The sequence below is a fragment of the Anser anser genome (genome assembly GCF_964211835.1).
Source record: "Anser anser genome assembly, chromosome: Z".
NCBI lineage: Eukaryota > Metazoa > Chordata > Aves > Anseriformes > Anatidae > Anser > Anser anser.
In genome coordinates this window covers 86,715,680-86,736,291 of record NC_139723.1, presented here as the reverse complement: position 1 = coordinate 86,736,291, position 20,612 = coordinate 86,715,680, and the positions used below count along the sequence as shown (strand labels likewise).

The following is a 20,612-nucleotide window of genomic DNA, read 5'->3' as shown; positions in this document are numbered from 1 at the left end:
GGCACCCAGGGGCATAACGAGAAGCAACGGAATAACATTAAGAAAGGGAAAATTTAGGGTGTTTCGGGAAAGACGGATAGCGATACCAGTGAGTTGTGTGGCAGGGACACTCGAGCAATCCCCCGGCTGATGCGGTGGGAAAACACCACCACTTAAACACTTTACAAGTACCCGGGGGCAGCGGGGGGAGCGTTAGGGGAGAAGCAAAAACCAACCCAAACCCATAAAACTGGCTGCTGGGAACAGCGGTACATTAGCCGAGTGGCACCAGAGGACACAACAACTCCTTCCAGCTCTAATTTCAGTCATCTCGTAGGGCAAACCTTGACCCAGAAATTATTTGCTGATTCACCATGACCGCCGAAACAACCCTCTTACGTTCAAGCAGTTAACCTCAGCTACAAGTCCCTCGTACTCTGGCACAGCTGAGTGTGTAACTTCATCACCGACAGAGCAAATAAAGATCCCCCTTCCACGTTTATTCCTAGTTTTTTTTCTGATGATTTTCTTCTTCAAAAGGTCAATATGAAAAAAAAATATCTTGAATTCTACCAATTAAAATGCTACAGTGAAAATACCTAAGGACAATAAACCGACGGGGTACTATTTTTATTGATGCTAACTAATTCTTTGCAATTATTTGAGTACGAGAAACGTTATTTCATTAACTGTCCTGAGTAGGTGTTCTGCAAGACGCTGCTGTTTTGTTTCTGGCCTTCTGGTCTATGCTGAAAAATCAACAGAATTATTGAGCTTACGGGGAGAGAGACATTATTTTAAGGGATGGAGGGGCAACGTGCCTCCTTCACCCCGGTCCAAGGCAGTGGCTATCATCATCGCTCTTAAATTAATCGCAGCAGCTGAGCCAGGTCAGCACTGACCCCAGCTAGGAGCCCGGCAACGCACACCATTCATTACAGACACGCTTGCAACCAAGGGTGAATAAGGGAATATTTTCTCCCGGTGTTTTCTCCTGTACCAGCAGAACAAAGCCGTAACTTGTAATCACGGGAGCAGAATCTGGGAGAGTAAATGGGCTGGAATAGAGACATAAACCATGCGGAATGTGCGGGGACAGAGGACCTGCACCTCTGCATCGAAAATCGCCGTAATTACAGCTCTCCTGCTCCTGGAAGGCAAAATCAATACGGAGTTAATGGGGCTGCGATCCTGCCCGTGCAGCAGAAGGGGAGCAGAGCCATGGCCGTGCCGATATGCACCCTACAGCCCAGCAGAGAGATGCTGGGGTGACTTCCCCAGGCCACAAGAGTCCCAAGGAATGGGAAATCCTAGGGAAAACCATGGGAGGTGTGACACAAAGCAGGCTGCTGCATGCTGTCCCTGCTTTGGAACAGCTTTTTTCCAGATACGAGGGCTGCCCTGCATCAATCTCCAATCTTTCCATCTTTGCATCGGCTTTTGACTCGCTTCTTGTGTTTGTTTTCGACTGCCTTTTTGCTTTTCTACTCTAAATTGTTACAGAACAGGACGCGTTTGTGTATTTCTTTTACGCAACGCACTCAGATGTTGCTGAATATCAAACACTCCTTAACTTGCTTGGCTCATAAACGAAAAATCAAGGTATAAAGCAGAGAGGGACAACTCTCTGTGAAGGCAGAAGACCCGTTTTTCACAACCTGCCCACTGCTGGCGGACGCAGCCACCAGCCAGAGGGCTGTGTAACCCCGTGCAGTGAAACTACAGTTTTCACACCGATGAAAACGTACCTTTTTGTACCTTCTGTGACCCCGAGCACTGAGAAATGGAAACCCCGATCCATGGATATGTGTCCACATCCCTGGAGGAACACTCCTGCTTTTTTTTCTTTTTTTTTTTTTTTTTTTTCATTTGCATGCATTCTTCTTAACAGCGATAAAAAAAAAAATCAAAAAAAAAAATCACGGAAAATGTCAAAAATCGCGTAAATCTGTACACCCCGCTGCCAAGCTGCAGAAGGGAAATTTTCGTTCACAAATGGCACCGGGCCAGTATAGCTGCAGATGGTAAAAGAACATATTGCCAACGTATCCCTCTGCATAAAAAGCAATTAAAATATGATGGTAAGAAATGCTAAAGAAAATGAGGGAAGCACAAGCATTTGCCGTCTTATTCTTTTGTATACTAAATAATGCAATAAAAATAAAACCCAATTAAAAAAACTCTGCCGATGCTGCAAAAATCTCGTGGCTCGTTACAAGCCGTCGGAAATCGAAGGCAGACAGACACCCAAATTATCTCCCATTTTGAACCAAGTGTGTCCCGGAATGAATGACTTCTGGGTTTATGGCAGGCTACAGCTGGATCCCGACTCGGTAAACTTTTACAAGCCCTTCCAAAATTTCTCATGGCTCATTTTGTCATGTATCGGCGGAGGAAAAGATCCTTGCCCTAATGAAATAAGTGTTTGCAACAAATGCTCGGCAGCTGGTTATGCGACTGGACACATCGCCTAGGCTGAACTCCTTCCATATGCTCTTATTTCCCTATGTGAGTGGCTAAAAGACCTTCAGAGGTCTGGGGAGCAGGGGAATGTGCAAAATTATATTTGGCATGGAACCTCCCTAAAATTAAATACGATTTTCCGCCTCTATTTCCGTACCAGTTTTTTCTTATCTCAAGCATTTTTGAACTGCCAGTCACTCAAACCATCCCGACTTCCAGAGTTTAGATGCGAAACCACAAAATATCGAGCTCAGGCAAAAGAAATTAATGAGTGTTTTCTTTTTCAAGGGTATTCTCTAGCGAATAATACCAGCTAACCGACTGCGCGCCGGGCAAATTGCTGGCTGGGGTGATTAAATCAGGGCTTCTCAGAAGCAACATGCCTGTCAGACTTCATCGAATTTGGTTACGTTAACACAGTTTTACTTTCTCAAAATGTAATTAGCAATAAATTCAATGAGAGCCTTAGATAACATCTTTCAAAATAAATAGGAAATGAGAAAACGCCGGGAGGGACAAGAAGGTGCTGTGGGAAAAGGGCACCAGGGGGAGGAAAGCACACCAACCCATCAGGTTTTTGGTGTTTTTTAAACAATTTATAATTAAATATATATATATAAATCATGTATAAATAGGTATATATATATATAAATATGTCTCTGTAATTCTGAGGAAGAGCCACGTAAGGTTTTTTCCAAAAAGACCCTGTGAAATGCTGCAAAGAGCACCAGCGGTTGCATTGCTCCGCGGGGGCAAGCGGTGCTCGGTGCAGCCAAAGAAAGTCTCTCCTTGTCCTAAAGGACTTCCAGGACTTTAGGAACACGACTTACTCATAAGCTTCTAACTGGTCTTAGGATTAGAGGCCCCTGCATTTGACCGAGCCAACTTAATTCTCTTCTGTCTGTAAGCAAATGCTCTCGGGGTGTCCACGGGATCGGCTTCCCGCAATTAATCCCGATTCGCAGCTAATTCTAAAATCTTATTAAGCTCAGAAGAGGGCTGGCGGGACAGCCGCTTGGCAGCATCCGTCACAGCAAGGGTCTGAGGGATATCCCCAACCCGGGCTGCAACCCACAGCTTCCCCCTGCTGCCTCCAGCCTGCCTTCACTGCAGCAAACCCACCCTTAAAAATAAATCGGAACAGAAGACGTGAAACCCACCCCAAAAATAAACAGGAACAGAAGGCGTGGCATGCCTATCCATTTTCAGGCAGCGTTAATCTTTACCTGGCACGTCCAGAGAGATAGCCCAGGCCAATAACGTAGAAAATAACATTTTTTTCTGCATAGAGCACAGCAGCTGCTCTGGCAAGCTCCCTTTTTCGCTATGCTTTCCCTCTGGTTTCGTTTCCATTCCTTTTTATGGCAAATAACAAACGGGAAATGGGATGTTGGTGCCCCAGCACAATGATGTTTGGACTCTCTATTTTTTTTTACAAGCATATTTAGGCTCTGCACTCGACTGTGGCACGCAGCAGCTCCGACGAGGTTTTTAAACAGCTGGAAACTTCTGAAAACCTCAATAGGGATGCTGGATATAATGAACACTTAAGCGGAGCTGCAGAACATCCGTGCTGCAAATAAACTTATGAATATGCAGGAGATGGTGTGAAGTTTGTTGCGGGATATTGGGGGGAGCAGTTACGTTTAAATAGCAGGTAACGAAAGAGAGAGCAAGCAAAACGCGCGAGGTTTTCGGTTAAAAGAAACCTGTTTGATGCTGGAGTCATTGGAGGAGCAACAGAGGATGCTGAAGCAGTGAAACTTGGGGGACTGAATTACCGGTGGGACTGGGGAAGACGACCGCCTCGGGCTAAAAGGCTCCAAAAACGTCAATGAGAAATTTCGACCGCTTCTTTTCGGCCCCGATCAGGAGACAGAGCTCCCGAGCTTTCCTCCTGGGCTTTCCATAGCATAAGCAACTTGCAAACGCTGATGAAATGAATTCATACATTCATTTACCGGTTTATTTTCACAGTGCTCCCGTGGAAGGGATGACGTTATCCCCTTCTTCCACTCGAGTGGGGAAGATTAAGCTCCGCTGCTTTGGGGCACCACCTTCCAGAGGGGAAACCTGGCCTTTTTATGGGAGTTCATCAGAGGTCGGCTGCTAGATGGCACGATCAAACCGAAACAACTCACGAGTCCTTAGATGCGTCCTGTGAATAATGATTTAAAAGATTATAGTTATTTCTCGCACAAACCTGCCTCGCTACGTTTATTTGCTCCCAAAACCTGATTGTTGAAGAGGCGTGTGGCTGAGCAGGGAATAACGTCGGTGCCGTGGGACGGGACCAGGCTGTGCTAAAGAGCTGCGCGGCTCCTGGCAGCTGGGAGGGGGCTGGTGGCTGCAGGATGAGATGCTGAGGACAGGCAGCAGCGCTCGGGGACCGTCCGACATGCAAATAATACTAAAACACCAGCGTACTGACATCGCTACGGACTGTTATGGCCTGGCAGCTGGTAGGGGATGAGAGGAGGCACGGAGCTGAGGAGCGAGCTTGGTCCTCCTTCGTGGTCTGAACAGCGTCATAAAAAATGTCATTCCCCCATTCCAGCTCCTCGAGGATGAAGATTTATGAAAAGGGAGACCACTTCAGCAACCCCAGGCTGCTTATCGATGGGTTGAGGACAGAGTAAAGTAAAAGGAATTATTTCAAAAGTGGGAAGTTACCATCCGGAAATGAAGGACCGCTGAGCTCTCGCGTGGATGCCCTCCTTCGGCGATGAACTGGCCCTCAGTTGCTGGAGTTTCAAGGAGGCTCACGCTTCACCGAAACCACAGCTTTACATCTGAGAGCATCTGCATGGAGGTTGAATGCCCTTTCATTTATGTACATTAACCTTACAGCTTTCCTTAACCTGTCTTTGCTCTCAAAACAGGTCACACCCCCGCTCCCGATGCTGCTCCTCGTCCTGCTCCCCCAGGATCTGGGATGCTCTGGGATCACGCTGACCATCTCCCGACGCTGTAGCACAAATCCTGCAGCACAGACCTTCACACCCCATACCCAAGGCATCCTTACTTTGCTGTCAGCGAGTTCGCAGAGCACTGGATGCTGCTCCTCACCTGCTCCGGTGTGTTTCTCCCACTCGGACTTGCCCGTGTTCGTCTTCTCGGCATTATTTGTGTCTTTAGCAGTGCTACTCCCTCTTACAACCCTGCTGTTCTTTTTTTTTTCTGTCCTTTTTTTTTTTTTTTAATTGCAAGATGTTCCCCAGTCACAACAATTCCAGAAGAGGCATTAGAGCGCAGAGGACTAAATAACAAAGAAAACCACGGAAAGCCATGTGCAATGAAATCTGGCAGCACTGCAAAATTAAAACAGAGCGAGGCAGAATTGGAGATGAGTGAATTATTTACAGGGAGTAATTTGTCTTCCTGTCTGCTCGCAGACAAGGAACTTGGTTGTTTCCTCCGGCTCATTCAAGAAATGTGAACAAAACGTTACTCCGGGATTCCCTGATACGCGCTAAAAAGGCTGATAGAAATTCAACCTACAGGTCACCTAGGATTACGTCTGCTTCTTACTGAACAAGAGTGGAAGCTTTTGGACGGTGACAATTTGGATAATCTGGTTTCTGCCCAGCAATGCCCATGGTCTGGGGCTTCGGCACCGCGTACCCTGTGCAGTTGGCTCCCATCAGGGCACAGTAAATAATAGAAATAACATAAACAACATAAATATCATTGTGCTCCTGGACAGAACGAGCACTTCAAACCATCTCATTCTCCGTGAACAGGAGGAATGTAGAAGAAACTTGGAAATAATTGCACTTGCTGGCTCCAACGTGCAATTCTGGAAGGCACTTAAATCCCGAATTCGAGGCCGAATCGTAACGGCGATCAGAAAAGTGACAAACACCTTTTGAAGACGCTTATGTAACTTCGAAATGAAACAGGACTTCAGCAAGCTACGAATTTTGGGAACAGAAAGTAGGGCACTGCCACAGACAGCTGGAGCAAACCCACAGAATTAAAACCTTCGCTCCTAAACCGGCGGGGATTAAAACGCAGACCTGCCAGTTCTCAACCCAAAGCATCCCCTCTTTCTGTTAGTTTTCAAATTTTTGCTGGGAAGGCAAGGAGCTCTGCCACGTTGAAATGTCTCCTCTGAAATTAAAAAACAATGCTGTGCTTATCAGGACTAACGCGACGCCAGCAATTTTCAAGGAACGTGTTTACAAATGAATCGACTGTTTACCCCAACACATCAAATTAAGGGGAAATATATTTAGGAACAGATTTGTGCTGCTTTGGTTGGTATGATTATAAATTATTTTGTCAGCCTCGCTGCCTAATTGCTAAAGGATAAGGATCTCTTAAGGGAAAAAGCAAATATTAGAACAAGCGAAGAGCAGGCTTTTTTTTTTAGTGCCTGGGAAAGCACGTGAGTGTGAACCGGCCCCTCGATCTCTGGCTCACCCTCGTCATCATCACAGTGTTTTTTGGAGCAACCTTCTTTTTCTGTTTCTTCTTTCCAGCCCAATGAGTCAACGTGGGGCTTTGCACGAAGAGAAATGGGAGGGATTTGGAAGAAAACCATCGTTCATTCACTCACCCAAAGGAAGGCTCATAATCAAAAAATACTGCTGTATACATCTCAAGAAAAAAAAAAATCTACTTTGACTGAATCCATCGCTCTGTGCACGTCATATGCCAAGGACAGATTTTTCAACCTGCATTAACATTAGGCACAACTGCATGGAGCACTGAGAGTCCTTTACCTCTCCAGTCCTTTACCAGACTGTGCAAAAGTTAAAAAAAAAAAAAATCAAATGAAACGTTCATGATTCAGCAAAATCACTGAATTTTGTTTTTTTAATATCCTGCAACTTATTTTTTGCTCATAGTTTAGAAGTGAAGACTGTTCTTTTCTTTTTTTTTTTAATATTTAGTGGCTTCTTCATGCCATGATTCTTAAGTACATCTAACCCATAGATGGATCCATATTATTAAACATAAAAAGATAAAATGCGGTATCAAGTTATCATGCACTTTAGGTGGACTGTACGAAACCAATCTCATCCTGGAGCAGAGCTAAAAGGTTCAAAAGTTGCACGTGTAGAAGTGCAAAGCATTGCCACGATAATGGTGCAAACGTTGCTCACATTAGAAAGGAGATTGGTACTTTAACCTGGGATCTTTCTTTCCAAAGCCAGGCAGAGTTGATGTTCTCTTGCACGGGGACAGGAGCTTACAAAGATTTCGGCTCCTTCCCCTTAGGTCCCATCGCACCGGGGCACGGCAGCAGCTGGTATCGGCTCCCTGCGGCCGCCCGCAACCTTGCCTTTCTCCTTCCCCGGCTCTTTATGGCTTCTCTCCGAGATAACCGGGAACATAGAGCTCTACTAATCAGTGTCATAGCTCGTTAATTTGGTTTATTGGTCTCTGGGTAAGCCTCGCATGCTGCACCGTTCGGCAGGCGCCGAGTCTTTATCATTAAGAGAGAACTGCCCAGAGCTCCCGCTCGGCGTGTCGCCTGCTGCATTAAGTGGCTTAATAGTATCGCTAAATTTATCCTAAATGAAAAGGTGGCCGGAACATTCATCACCTCGAACAAGGTTTAATCAGATCCCATAACATAATGAACCTGCCCAGGTTTGCCACCGTAACCTTTGAGGGTTTCTATGCGCTCAGCAGCGAGGGATCGGACGCGGACGATGCTCTCAAGTTCTCACGGTACTCAAGATAAATAGCTGGAAAAAGCTCTTGGAACTTGTGCCACGCAAGTATCTTGACATGCACAATTACAGTGTTTCCCTGATAATGACACGTCTTCCAGCTTCATTAGTTCAACGGATATTTACGGAGAGAATGACCCACAAACAGTTTTGGTCTCAGAAATGCGGATAATTAATGTTGAGAAAGAGAAGGTATCGATCCACGAGCCATCAGAAACTTTTCTCCTCTTAAAGGTTAAGCTCAACGCTTGTTTCTATCCTTCCCTAATAAGTAATACATTTAAAGGTTAAAGATCTCTTTCTCTGTGGTCTTCTCCTTAAGTAATATCTTTAAAGGTTACTAGCATTGTTTCTAGAGGACACTTCACTAAACAGTGGCGACAGTCATTTTGATTTTACCTTTGGTTCTTTTAAACCACTCAATATCGATTCCGACATGAGATGCTCCTAGACATCGTTCATATTTACTTTCTCAACTTGGATAAATACTCTGAACGTTCATCGTATTTTCAAAAACAATGCTACTTCACCCTGCGTTGCTTCATCTTGCAAGAAAAAACAATTTTATCTTGCCTCCAATCTCACTTTCCAGTATACGCAGCTCATCTTTCCCTCCTGCCATAACATTTACATATATCTGAAGAGTTTCAGCCTCCATGGTGCTTTATAAACATTAGCTAATTACATAAATTACCACGTTTTTCACACTTGGCAAATATCGTGTTAAAACCCAGCTTAACCACCCTGCTGGTTCTTCATCCTTGCTGTACAGAAACGTCACCAGGCAGCGCGCTGGAGTAGCAGAGGAAAGCTTCTCCTGATTTTTTTTTATGCTCATCGATTCAGCCATCATCCCTGCTGCTGGAAGGAGAGGTTTGGTGGATGGCAACGAAGATGTAGTTTGTTTGACGGTCTATCTTAGCTCTATCACCTTGATTTTCCCCCAAAACCACCACCAGAAGGACAGTTTCGGCACACAGAAGTGCCTCAATTAGCAATTTTGTTCGTATTTTGGTAGCAGTGCTCTCAGCGAGTCGATACCCGGGAAGGATGCTCAGCATCGCAGGGGGATGGCAGACAGCAACATCCCCTTGCCAGCACCCCGCACACCCTGCTGCTTTCTTAGGTAGATTTAAGCTTCGTTGGCGAGAAAATGGATAATTATACACAACGCTCATTTGGGAGAAAAACGCCTCCCGTGCCAGCTAAATGTCTGACATATGATGATGAAAGGCTCTAACCAGGATATATGGCACCTACTTGAAACAGTCTGTCCAGCCTTAAAAGAAACATCCTTTCCTGATATTGCTTCGTCATAAAGGGCCCAATCCGTCCTCATCCTTCAGGGAGCCCGCGGCGCTGCACCGGGATGATGTACAGCTCAGCAACAATTCCTGCGAAGCTTTGGATGCATTTATAGCACATTTTAATGTACGTTTGGCAGCAGAGCAATTTTAAGCAGCTGAGCTAAATGCAGCCTGACAGAATGGTTGATCTCCGTGGCTGTGCGCCGCTTGTCTGCAGCGCAAAGCAGCCTTCAGACCCAGATGCTAAGGAATGAAAAAAAAATATATATTTTTCCAGTGGCAGCATCTGGCTCCGGCGTGTCACGGAGCATCCCAAGGCAAGTGTCTTCCAGTCTGCATCCTCCGCAGCAGCAGCAGAAAGCAATTTGGGGATCAAAATTGGAGCGAGGAGGAGAGGAACTTGTAACATCCTACCGTAAAAATGATGAAAGCGTTTCACAGATTGCTAAAGAGCTGACAGTTTGGTGATGACGTTAATTTGGAGACCCTTAAACATCATTTAAGATTCCAGCTGAGCGGCAGACCTCTGTGTAGGCGATGGAAAACTTCCGATGTGAGTTTTTTTTTCCTTAGGTCCCAGGTTAACGTAAAGCATCCCATACGCGAGCACCTATAGAGCAGGCAGATGCCCAACTTCAATTGCTTAAGTCCTTTGCATAAAATAACTTAGAAAAAGGATGGAAAAACAGCATAAAAAAAATCAACGTGATAGAAAAAGTACAGCTAGCTCAGAAGGACCCATCTATTAGGACATTTAGTGGCACTCAGCACCTTAGGCGCTGTTCTCCATTGCAAAACGTTAACGTGTTTGAACACAATTAAGAATGGGGCTAGCTGATGGGATGCTGACCGCATCGTGCCCTTGTCTGGGCTCATTACAACATCAGGCTCAGCCACGAAGCCAGCCCAGCCATCGGGCTCAAGCGCCACAGCCCCTGGAGCAGCCCTCCACAAACCCACAGCTAACCTTACTCTAAAATCAGGCAACGTTCCCCATTTTTGTCCAACTTCGATAACACCCCGAAGCCCTGAGCGGGTCCAAGTTGCCATGAATATGCAGCACCTCCGGAAGCCACACTTGCGCGGTGCTTAGGCAGTGTGAAATTAAATGATTTGTTCGGGGTAGAGGTCCTGCTACCCGCCAGCCTACCCCTTTTGACAGCAAGATATGCTTGGCATAGCTGCAGAGAGTTCAAGATGTTGCGCATTACAAAGATTTTGCTAGGAATAATTGACCACATGAGGCAAAAAGAAAGGAAGAGTTTTGCTCGGTGAATGTTAAACAATACAATTATTCACTGTAACGAGCTAAGGATAATAGGAAAGAGCTGCAAATGTGGTATTCAAGGGTACAACCCATGGCTATCACTCACTTAAGCCAAGTTCTCCTTTGTTAAATTTGAAACAAAAGCCTCTATTTTCCTACCGTGAGCCGGTGATGAAGACAATGAAGAATCTTCTTCCCGCAGTTTATTTACAGCACTTCCAAAAATCTCATAAATGCTATAGATGGTGGTTAGCAAACATTACAGGGCATAATGACAATGAACTTTTTATTTATAGAGACAAAGACGCACAGCCATGAAATGATAGAAAAAAGAGATTTGTTAGCGTCCTCCTAATCTTCAGTCCGGATTTCCATACAGAGCCTCTTCTACGGGATAACTGACAGAAGTTTTATATAAAATAGTGTTTTAAAGGTGACTTTCTGGGCACCTTTTGTGTGCGTAAGCAGGTGATGTCCTCACCTGCACTCCTCCTCCACCAGTGCTCCACGGGTCCGCTTTGTCAACGAAATGAAACACGGCGCAAAATACCGACTTCAAGCAGTGCTTTGGGATCACACTTGTTCTCTTTTAACAAGTTTTTTACAGAAAGGTTTTCTTTTAGAAGACAGAAAGTTTGGCAATTAGCTTAGCTTGGAACTGCAAGTCTTGTACTTTTTTGTTTTCCAGACGCCTGCTGTGAAAACGGTCCCCTTTCTGACCTCTGCTGACGAAGGTTTGGTAATTGTCCCATTGTTTTTGAACAATGTGCTCAACGCTTCTTCTAGAAGGAGAAGCTGTAGGTGCAGGTATTTCTTTGACAAAACTCTAGTAAGCATTGGACGCATCCTTTTCCTTAGCAAAGAAGGCCGTTTTCAGATGAAATAAACTAGAAATGAGTCTCTTGTTAGAAACAAGACACATGTTAGTAAAAAGAGAGGGCAAAAAAGGGCATTTTCAGCTTTCATGTTGAATTAGGTTCACGCACAGAATTTAATGGCAACAGACGTATATGCACACCTATGTGCATATCCCTCCCATCGCTGCTCTCTCTTTTGCTAAACTGGACACTGCACATAATTAATTCATAGGAAAAGAAAATCCAGAATTATGTAGAAAGCTTTGAAAGACAAATTCTTCCTGAAATAACCCTTGGTCGCTTACTACCAAGAGGCCGGCAGTGGTTATTTCTAATAACCAGCCAGCGGGGATTATGAGCCCCCATGCCTTTTGCCAGTTTCTCAGATCAAACTGTCCTCTTAATTGTCTCAGCCACGTCTGCGTTGCGATTTACAGTGAAATCTCTTTTAGGCAGAGAACTGTATTTCTGTCCCGGTCCTCACCGTTATCAGTTCTGATCTGACTGAGGTCTCCAGTCCCAGGGCACCATCAATATTAAGCAATAATCACGATACTAGTAATTCACATCAAGCATCTTCCATTTGCCTGGCCGTCTCCGTTACGTTATTAAATTAATAGATCTGCCAGCACCAAAGAAAAATAGCAGCAAGACAGAAATCTTATTAAACCAGAGATAAAAATTTAAACAATTCTGCAAACTGCCAAAGCAAGTCTTGGGTCTCTTCTGTGCGCGGCTCAAACCCAGTTAGCAAACCATGACGGCTGGTTATTTGTTTTGATTCCATCAGCCCGTGCTTTTTAAGCGTTTAATTGAATTAATTCTCAGCAAGTGCTGCCAAGAGAAGAAAAACAAGAACACGGGCAAGACAAAGACTGCAGAAGTGCAATAGTCTGGGTTACTACAACCTTTTACAAAGGTGAGAAACTGCGTACAGTTCTTTGCCTCGTTAGGAGTCACATAAAAAAAAAAAAGGCAATAACATTTCGGGGCACGGTCTTTGAAGATGGTTCTGCTTGAAAAAAACCTTCTTATTCCTTGAGATTTAGTGAGTTTAGCTCATTTCTGCTATGTTTGCTGTTCCTAGTTGCCTAAATGTTGATATTTAAACTCTAGTCCCATCTTACCGAGATTTGCTGCCGTACGTGGGTGTTGGCACTTCCCTACATCTTCACTACCTGCAGGACGCGGTCTGGGAGAGCGCAGAACAATTCCACATCGCTTTTTCTTTCCAGTAAAGATCCACGATACACCCCTAAAACACCTTTTTACGCAGGTGCCAGCCTGCGAGCTTTTGAAAACGATACTCTCCATTAATAAGGGGTGCTTTGGAAAGCCACAGATGTCCTCCTGGGCAGAGGACGAATTTTGGAGCAGAGGCTCACGGCAGACTCTTTTACCCCACCTGTACAAAATAACGCAACTTATAAATGCAAATAACCCATTAATACATCCTAGGGTAGGAGCATCCATGCCCCATCCCATGCAGCGTCGTAACGCGTGCCTTATTTTCTATTTTTGTTCTAAGTGCTTTAAATGGAAGCGATCATCCCAAAAGGTCACTATCCACGACCAACTGCTCGGTGACATTTTAACTTGAGAGTAAGGAAGGAAAGAGTAAACACAAAGGTTTGGAACAAGATGCGCCAAGACGACAACGCCCTTTGGGCACTGCATGTAAGACGAATTTAAAAGTAACCGCAGCAGAGGGAACTTTAAAATAAATAAATAAAGATCCAGAATATAGGTTTGATGTTATGAAAACAAACAGGGAAGAGAAAGATCAGCCTGACAGGTACTCAGTAGTCCCGACAGATCGGAGATCCTATAAATGTTCCTTAAATTGCAGTTTATCCTATTTAGTCAGCTTTGGGCTCCTGCTTCTGGGCAGCTGTGCAAATGGAAGTGGTGAGGATCACGTCCGAGGGGACATCCTGATAAGACTCGACGGATGGGAATTTGCACTTTTCTTTCACGTTCTGAAGTTTGAGCTTTCCAACGTCCTAATGAGCCAGCGAAAACCATTGAGATGAGCTCCAAAACAAGAGCTTATGCAGTGCCGGTGAATGTGAGGAGTAAATAAAAAGGAGCAATCTCACCCATCTCTCCGAACGCATTCAGAAGTAGCACTCATCAAGCAGGAAGCGCAATTAACACCTATTATGTACAATATTATATTACGAAAGAATATTAGCCCACTCCATCAGCGACATGGAAACGGTACGGATTTTTCTACGAAGGGAATTACGGCGTTGAAATGAAACAAATGAACGCTTCAGAAGAAAATTGAGATGTGCTCGTTGGAATAAGCAAGACGACAACAGACCCACCTGCACGTGGTACGTATAACCCTATCAGTAAGATATTTCTTCCCCTATCAGTAAGATATTTCTTCCCCACCCCTCCTTTCCCTCAGGACCAGCTCCGCTTCTCGTTATTCCCAGAGATTTTTCTATTTAATCATGCCACTGTTATGTTTATTACAGACGTTAATCTGCAATCAGGGAACAGCTTCTGCTGTTCTCACCTAAGTTTAAGTGGCACTCCTGTTGCTGAAGCCTCTCTGAAAAATCACTGCTTCTCTTTAAAACATTTTTGGGGTGCTTCAGGGCTTATTTTAATGAGAACTTGAAAGGAAATGAGGCTTTCCATTTCCCATGTGCATGGGAATATGTGGTCTGTCCACCTGAGTAGCCCATAAATACATTTTTGATGCTTCTCCCCACTTCCCTTAAATGCCATAAAGTCTCACAGGGTTGAATTCGGACGTGGAGAAGGAAGGAGCTGGGCTGAGAATGAGCCCGTTGGTGTCCCCAAATAGGGGAAACCTACAGCATTGGTAAACTTGTTACAGGACAGGAGAATTCATGTTGGACCTGCACGGCAGGGATGCTCGGAGGTGTCGTGGCTTTGCAGCAGGGTCAAAATTCACTTTTTGAATTCTATTTATACGTCAGACAAAACTCTTTTTATAAAATTATTCACATTATTATTCACACACAGTTCCATTTTGCATAGGAAAATACCACAGCACCTCATCGCCTTTTATCTTTTTCTCATATGAACCTCCAAGAAATCAGAATACATGGTTTTGTTCACGGTTTTGCTGCGATTCACTGATTTTCAGTTAGTAATACACAAGTTTTTTCTTGCCTTTGTTTCTGTCTCCCCATGCCAATGCTGAAATATGGTACAGAAATGTCTTTAAAAGAAAAAAAGCACTGAGTTTTTCTTCTAATGAGATTTCACCCGAGACACTTTTGTGTGAGTCAATGCAAAGGGGTAAACATGCAAGAAAACAAAAACAAATCCTCGCAGAACTCCTTAAGATCTCAAAAACATTATTTTGATCCTTTCAGGTATGGCCACCATCACTTTTTTGCATTTTACAGTGACACAGGAAAAGTTGCAACGGCAATCCCAAGGAGGGATTCCCCAAGGGGAACAGAAAACCTTTCGGTAGACACACTTACACCCGGAGAACCACATTCTGTAATGGCACTCGGTAACATAGCCGCAATAGAGACGCACCAGAATAAGACCCGAAAAGCCACGGAGGAGTAAATCCCTCCTTGATTCTTGGCATCGACAGCACACCAGGCTGATCTCATTCATCAATTCCCACCCACCTCTGCTGGACTGATGCTGTCGGAGGGATTTTTTTCCTAATTAAGACGTTTTTGGGTATTTGGGCCTGTGGAAAGGAGAAGTGTAACGCCTCCCAAAATCAAATTCAGCTGCAGAGGAGGGATGAGGGGCAGATGGTGGAGATGCAGAGGCTACCGAAAGCAGGGATACCTGCACACAGGATCCCCGGCCACGAGATGCTGAGCACGGGCAGACTTACCCTGGAGTTGACCACTTCCAAGGAGACGTTCTGGGGCATCGCGCTGGGCACTGCAAGGGAAGAGAAACAGAGAGAAGTGGGACATGGTGCCATTAAGGTCCGAGTCCCAACAAGCTACACCCAATATTTCTCCCGTCGGGCAGAAAGGAGTGAGGTTTTTACATGTGGTTTATAATCTGCTCACAAGCGTGCAGACAATCCAGGTGGCACTTCAGAGGTCCCCTAGGGAGAGAAAAAACCAACTGCATCTGCTCATTCCTTCTCGTTTGTGATAGACCTATTAGCAAACCCTTTAAACAGCCAGTCAGCAGGTTCCCTGCAGTGACACCGACTACTTGAATTCATTTCTTTGTTACCATCTCGGTCCAAAATGGATAGGGACAGGGCACAATTTTTTCTGGTATTTATCCATCAAGGTAAGTGCATTTTGAGGACGTATCACACGCACGCAGACCGGGCGCTCCTCTCACCGCTACCTTGCTTTTACAAGGATGCTAGGAGGGGAAAAAGGGCATTTTGCCTCCAGATATTACTTAAAAAGCAGTGTTTTACATTAAGGCTCAAATGTGACAAAACAGCCATTCGGGTCACCCGTAACCAAGTATTTCCTGACGAATTTCTTCCTGTTTTCCACTCTGTATATATCTCCTTCCAATCTGCTTGTACTAAACCGGTTCAAACGTATATTCGTTCCTCCAGCAGATGGCCAATATTAATTCAACTGCTGAGGAGCCAACAGCTTTACAAATATGTTCTTAGTTGTGATGCATCAGCTCCCTGACACGCACCTAAAGCTTTATTTTCCTTCTAGAGAAATAATGCCTGCCTAAGTTGGCCCTGAATTTGGAAAAAGGAACTGAAAGAGGATCATGGTAAATACCCAATTTAAGAAGAGTTGGCAGCCTGATGCATTAGGGGAAATGAGAGAAAATGATTTTTCAGTGTACAGTTATGAATACATCACGCCAAAGCTGTGCTGTAAGCTGTGCTGTTTAAACCATTTTTATGTGACGTTAACAAGAGCACTCGGGCAAAATTATTGTTTCAGCTGCCCACGTTTAAATTGGTTCAGCAAAGATCTACACCAATGATGTCGGACCTGAAGCATCTTCGAGATCGAGCGAATTAATTTTGTTTATTTAAACGGAGTTAAGAAGTGTTTGGTTTATTGTCTATAGCTACCTGAATGGGAGAAAGACTTCTGGTTGTAGGGAATAATTAAATAGGTAAAGACCCGTGAACTGGAATTCACGTAGAAATGGGACATACTTTTCACCTTCTTCAGAGTTGAGTGAAAAAAGGAGGAGAGTGGCACCTTTATCACCAAGCAAAATGTAGACGTGACTGTTTTTGTAACGCAATCTGGCCAAAACGTATGGGACTGAGGAGAGAATGAATGGGTGAAAGCCAATGTATTATACAGAGGAGGACACAACAGGGACCATCGTCTACACTTTCTCTGTGCACCTATACGGACCAGCTCCAGCCCAGCCCTTTACACCCATGGTGTAAAATCCCCTCTGACCTTGCCAGCTATGATCCTCTAGGTAACGTAACAGGCGCTAGAATAAGAACCACCCCCTGTACAGGGAGGATGGCAGCCGGCCCTATAAAAGATCCTTTCCCAGATGGTTCAAACCAGCGCCGGCAGTCAGCCCTGGTGCTGTTTCTGTCTGGTCACGGCTACTTTCGATAACCAAATCCCCAAAGCGCAGCACCTCAAAGCATCCTCAGTGCACGGGATTAATCCTGCAGCAAGGATTTGAGACAGCCAGTGCTAAGTCATTTGCCGAGGCTAATAAAATAATATCTTCAATACAGAAGAGGAGAAGCTAACCAGGAAGGTCCTGCTGCCAACAAAGTCCCACTCTGGTACCATTGTATTTATGAAGGCTCCGTGGAGCATAAAAAAATACAAAAAATGATGCGTTTGAATTACAATAGCCTGAAAACTCATTGTCTGGGGGCAATGGTACAGCAAAGTGAGCAGCTGCGATGGCAGCACCAAAGGGCATCCGAGCCGCCTTTCCTCTTCGTTACTGACTTTTGTGTTTTATGGCTGCTACGCGTTATTCTCCTACCAGACAAACTTATCTTCATTTTTCCTTTCTTGTTATTTGTTTGTCTTCATTTTTCTGATTATTTCTCTTTGGCAAACACTTGTCATATTTCCCAATTCTGTTGCACGCGTAGATAATTGACGCGCGCTTTATCTTTCCTGCCAGATCTTCGATCAATAAGAGAAATAAATCCAGACCTGACCCAGAATCGAACTCAAGCCCTTCCACAGCAATGCTGGGCGTCTTCATTCCTTGTTCTCCGCTCAGTCGAGGAGTTTTCTGCATTACCAAATCGGAGACCCCGATTTAATGTCTGGGCTTGCACAACAATCAGCCAATTCCCCTGGCAAACCACGCGCCTGAGAGATTACAATTATTTCCTCCGCTTTCCCATCTTGATCAAATAAAGCAATCGGATGCACCTGGTAAAAGTTTTGTTTATTATTCCCAGCTTAATGATGCCGTTAGAAATTAGAGCAGAACTCATTTCATCTCGTGTTCGCTGTGCGATACGCGACGAGCAGAGATGGAGGCATCCGGGGATAAATTCAGCCCCTTCGCCTTGGCACGGGGCGACTCGGGGGTGGAAGGAGCCTCAAATACACCGACGGAGCCTTGCTGCTTGCTTGGTGTCTAAAGCTGGGTGAGACGAGCCTCACTGCTGATGACTTACAGATGGGACGAACGTTCATACGGCAAGGCAATGAGTTTTGGTACTTCTAACTGGTGAAATAATAATAATAATAAAAATGGCTCAGTTGGAAGAGACCTTCAAAGATCGTCGAGTCCCTGGGCTGACCACTTTAGGGCCAGCCAAAAGCATCGAGGAAGGCGTTGTCCAAAAGCCTCCTGAACACGATGGGCTTGGGGCATCCATCCAGAACCTCTCCAGGAAGCCTGGGCTATAAATTATGTTTAAACCAAGTAGTTGGGAAGCATGAAATAAGACCGGCTGCCAATTGCCGGGATTAAATGCGTTTTGATAAATTCACGAGCACGATAGCTCAGAGCGTTTCTGAGATGGCACGCGGCTCGGCCAAACATTACCGGAGCTGTATTTTAAACAGAAAACTCAGCACTGAAGATCCAGTCTGCTCCTTGATCTGGCAAATCCTGTCCGGGGTCCGTAGCTCCTGCAGCGGGGTTGCCACGCTCAGTTCCTTTGATCGGGGTTTTTTTCTCAGATTATAGATTACATCCCAGAGCTTCAGAGTAAATGTCTGCGTACAGACCTGCAGGATCTAACAGTACAGCCTTCTTTTTTTTTTTTTTTGGGTGAAGCTACAGACCGTATCATACACTGTACTGCAAAGGACTGGGATCGAAAAAATAACCTGTGCAAGCACACTCGCATTCCCAAGAGGAAGGCAGGCTTAAAAACGATTCTGTTCCTTTTCCAAGATGAAAGGAAGCAGACCAACCCCAAAGACTTCTCTGCCAGGGACTGGGGAGCAGAACCGAATCCTGTCCAAGAAACTGATGTGGATAGGGGGAACTGCAGGCTTTCTCCTCCCTTTATCGCTCACCAATAAACCACGATGGATTAATGGCTTTGCCTCTCCTCTCTGTAGGTTGACAGCTGTGCACGAGTTTTTTCTTGCTGTTTTATTGGTCCTCCTCTGGCAGAAGGGGCCTTAACCCTGGGAAAGGTCTTTTTTTTTTTTTTTGAACCATAAAAGAAGGGATTGCAGGAAGGTTTGGACTTGTGCTCTCCATTCCCTCCTCTCCTTCCGTACAATGAGATGCTGAGACTGCCACAATAAGAAGGATGAAAAGAAATCCTGGAGGCATTTTCTCTTCTTTTATACCTGCTCCAAACACTTCATTTCCCCGTTCTGCAGATTTACTCCTTAGAGGGGGGGTTTGGTTTGTGGGAAAGGCTTTAAAACAAAACTAGAATTAACAGATTCTTGCTTAATTGCAATTACCCTGGGATACTCCAGGTTTCAAATGTCATCTAGATATCGAGGATGAGTTATTGGTAGAGAAAGAGCCCAGGAAGAGCCTCCTCTTTAGCAGTGATTTTTGTTCGCAGACAGGTGAAGCGTTTGAAACACTTGCGGAGGATAATTTCCAGACTCATGAATAACAATCTTTTCCCTTTCTCACTTATGATGACATTTAAAACCAAAGTGGAGTACAGGGCCGCACTTCTACACTTCACGGCGTGAATTAAATCTGCATACATTATGCAAAATATTCATTTTTCACTTGTTTTCCTTTTGTTTTTATAATTATAAGTGTGAAGTAATTTATTCTGCCAAGATCCAGCCCGTATTAGCAGGGGAAACTGAATTAACCGGGTAGACAGAAGCAGCACTTGAAAAAAATAGTGCAGAGGTGTCAAATATAAAATAACGGGGCCAAACGAGCTGGGGGCTCGTGGATAGATCCCTCTGAAGACAGAGCCTGGAGTAAGGCAGATTAAAATAGCACCTGCTCAGGGTTTCCCCTACACCTTGTCCCCTCCACACTGGTCCTCGAGGGGGGCTCCCAGGGGATGTCACCAACCCACGCATGGCCTGGGGACCGTGTTGCAGCCACGTCAAACAGATGCAAGATGCGGATGCTTCTCCAGAGCACGATATCCCCCTCATCTGCTGTTTTTCTCCAGGGTTTATACAGCTTCTGCTCCTGCTGCCCAGAAACTCGCATCGATTTTTTCAGCTGCTCAGCTGCAGAGAAGCGTTCAGAAGCAACCGAGTTCACCAGACAGACAGAAAACCGCCATTCCTAACCTCAGACAAAATTTTTCAGCTGGTTTGGGTAGGATAACCAGGGAGAGATACCGCATTCATAATAAAATTAGATAAAAAGTGGTAGATATAAAGGGACAAAACTCAGACACTCTCTTTTCTTCATTCATTTTTTTTTATCCTAGCATCAATCTCCAGTGCAGAAAGGAACCGCAGTGAATGTGTGGTGGGACTGACGGGCCTCTGCCTGGGGCACCCCAGCAACCTACTCTTCACCTCCTACCGGATTTTAAAAATCACGCTGAAAACTAACCATTTTTCCATAAAGATGACCTTGAGTTAGTGATCCAACCCTAGGACAAGCCAACCGGAACTCCCCTACCTTCCTTTAGCAGCACGGGTGAAAAATAAGTTGTCAGAATTGTTATCGGAACAAAAACAGTTTATAAATT

At 44.9% G+C, this 20,612-nt stretch overlaps 1 protein-coding gene across 13 annotated transcripts in view; it reads right to left on the bottom strand.

The window, feature by feature from the left end:
* LOC310890199 (netrin receptor DCC-like) overlaps positions 1-20,612 on the bottom strand; it is a 418,983-nt gene that overhangs the window by 101,013 nt on the left and 297,358 nt on the right. For all 13 annotated transcript variants that reach the window (XM_083818911.1, XM_083818905.1, XM_083818910.1 and 10 more), the window contains one exon: positions 15,405-15,454. In XM_083818911.1, coding sequence (XP_083675037.1) covers positions 15,405-15,454 — 50 coding nt within the window. The remainder of the gene's footprint in view (positions 1-15,404; positions 15,455-20,612) is intronic.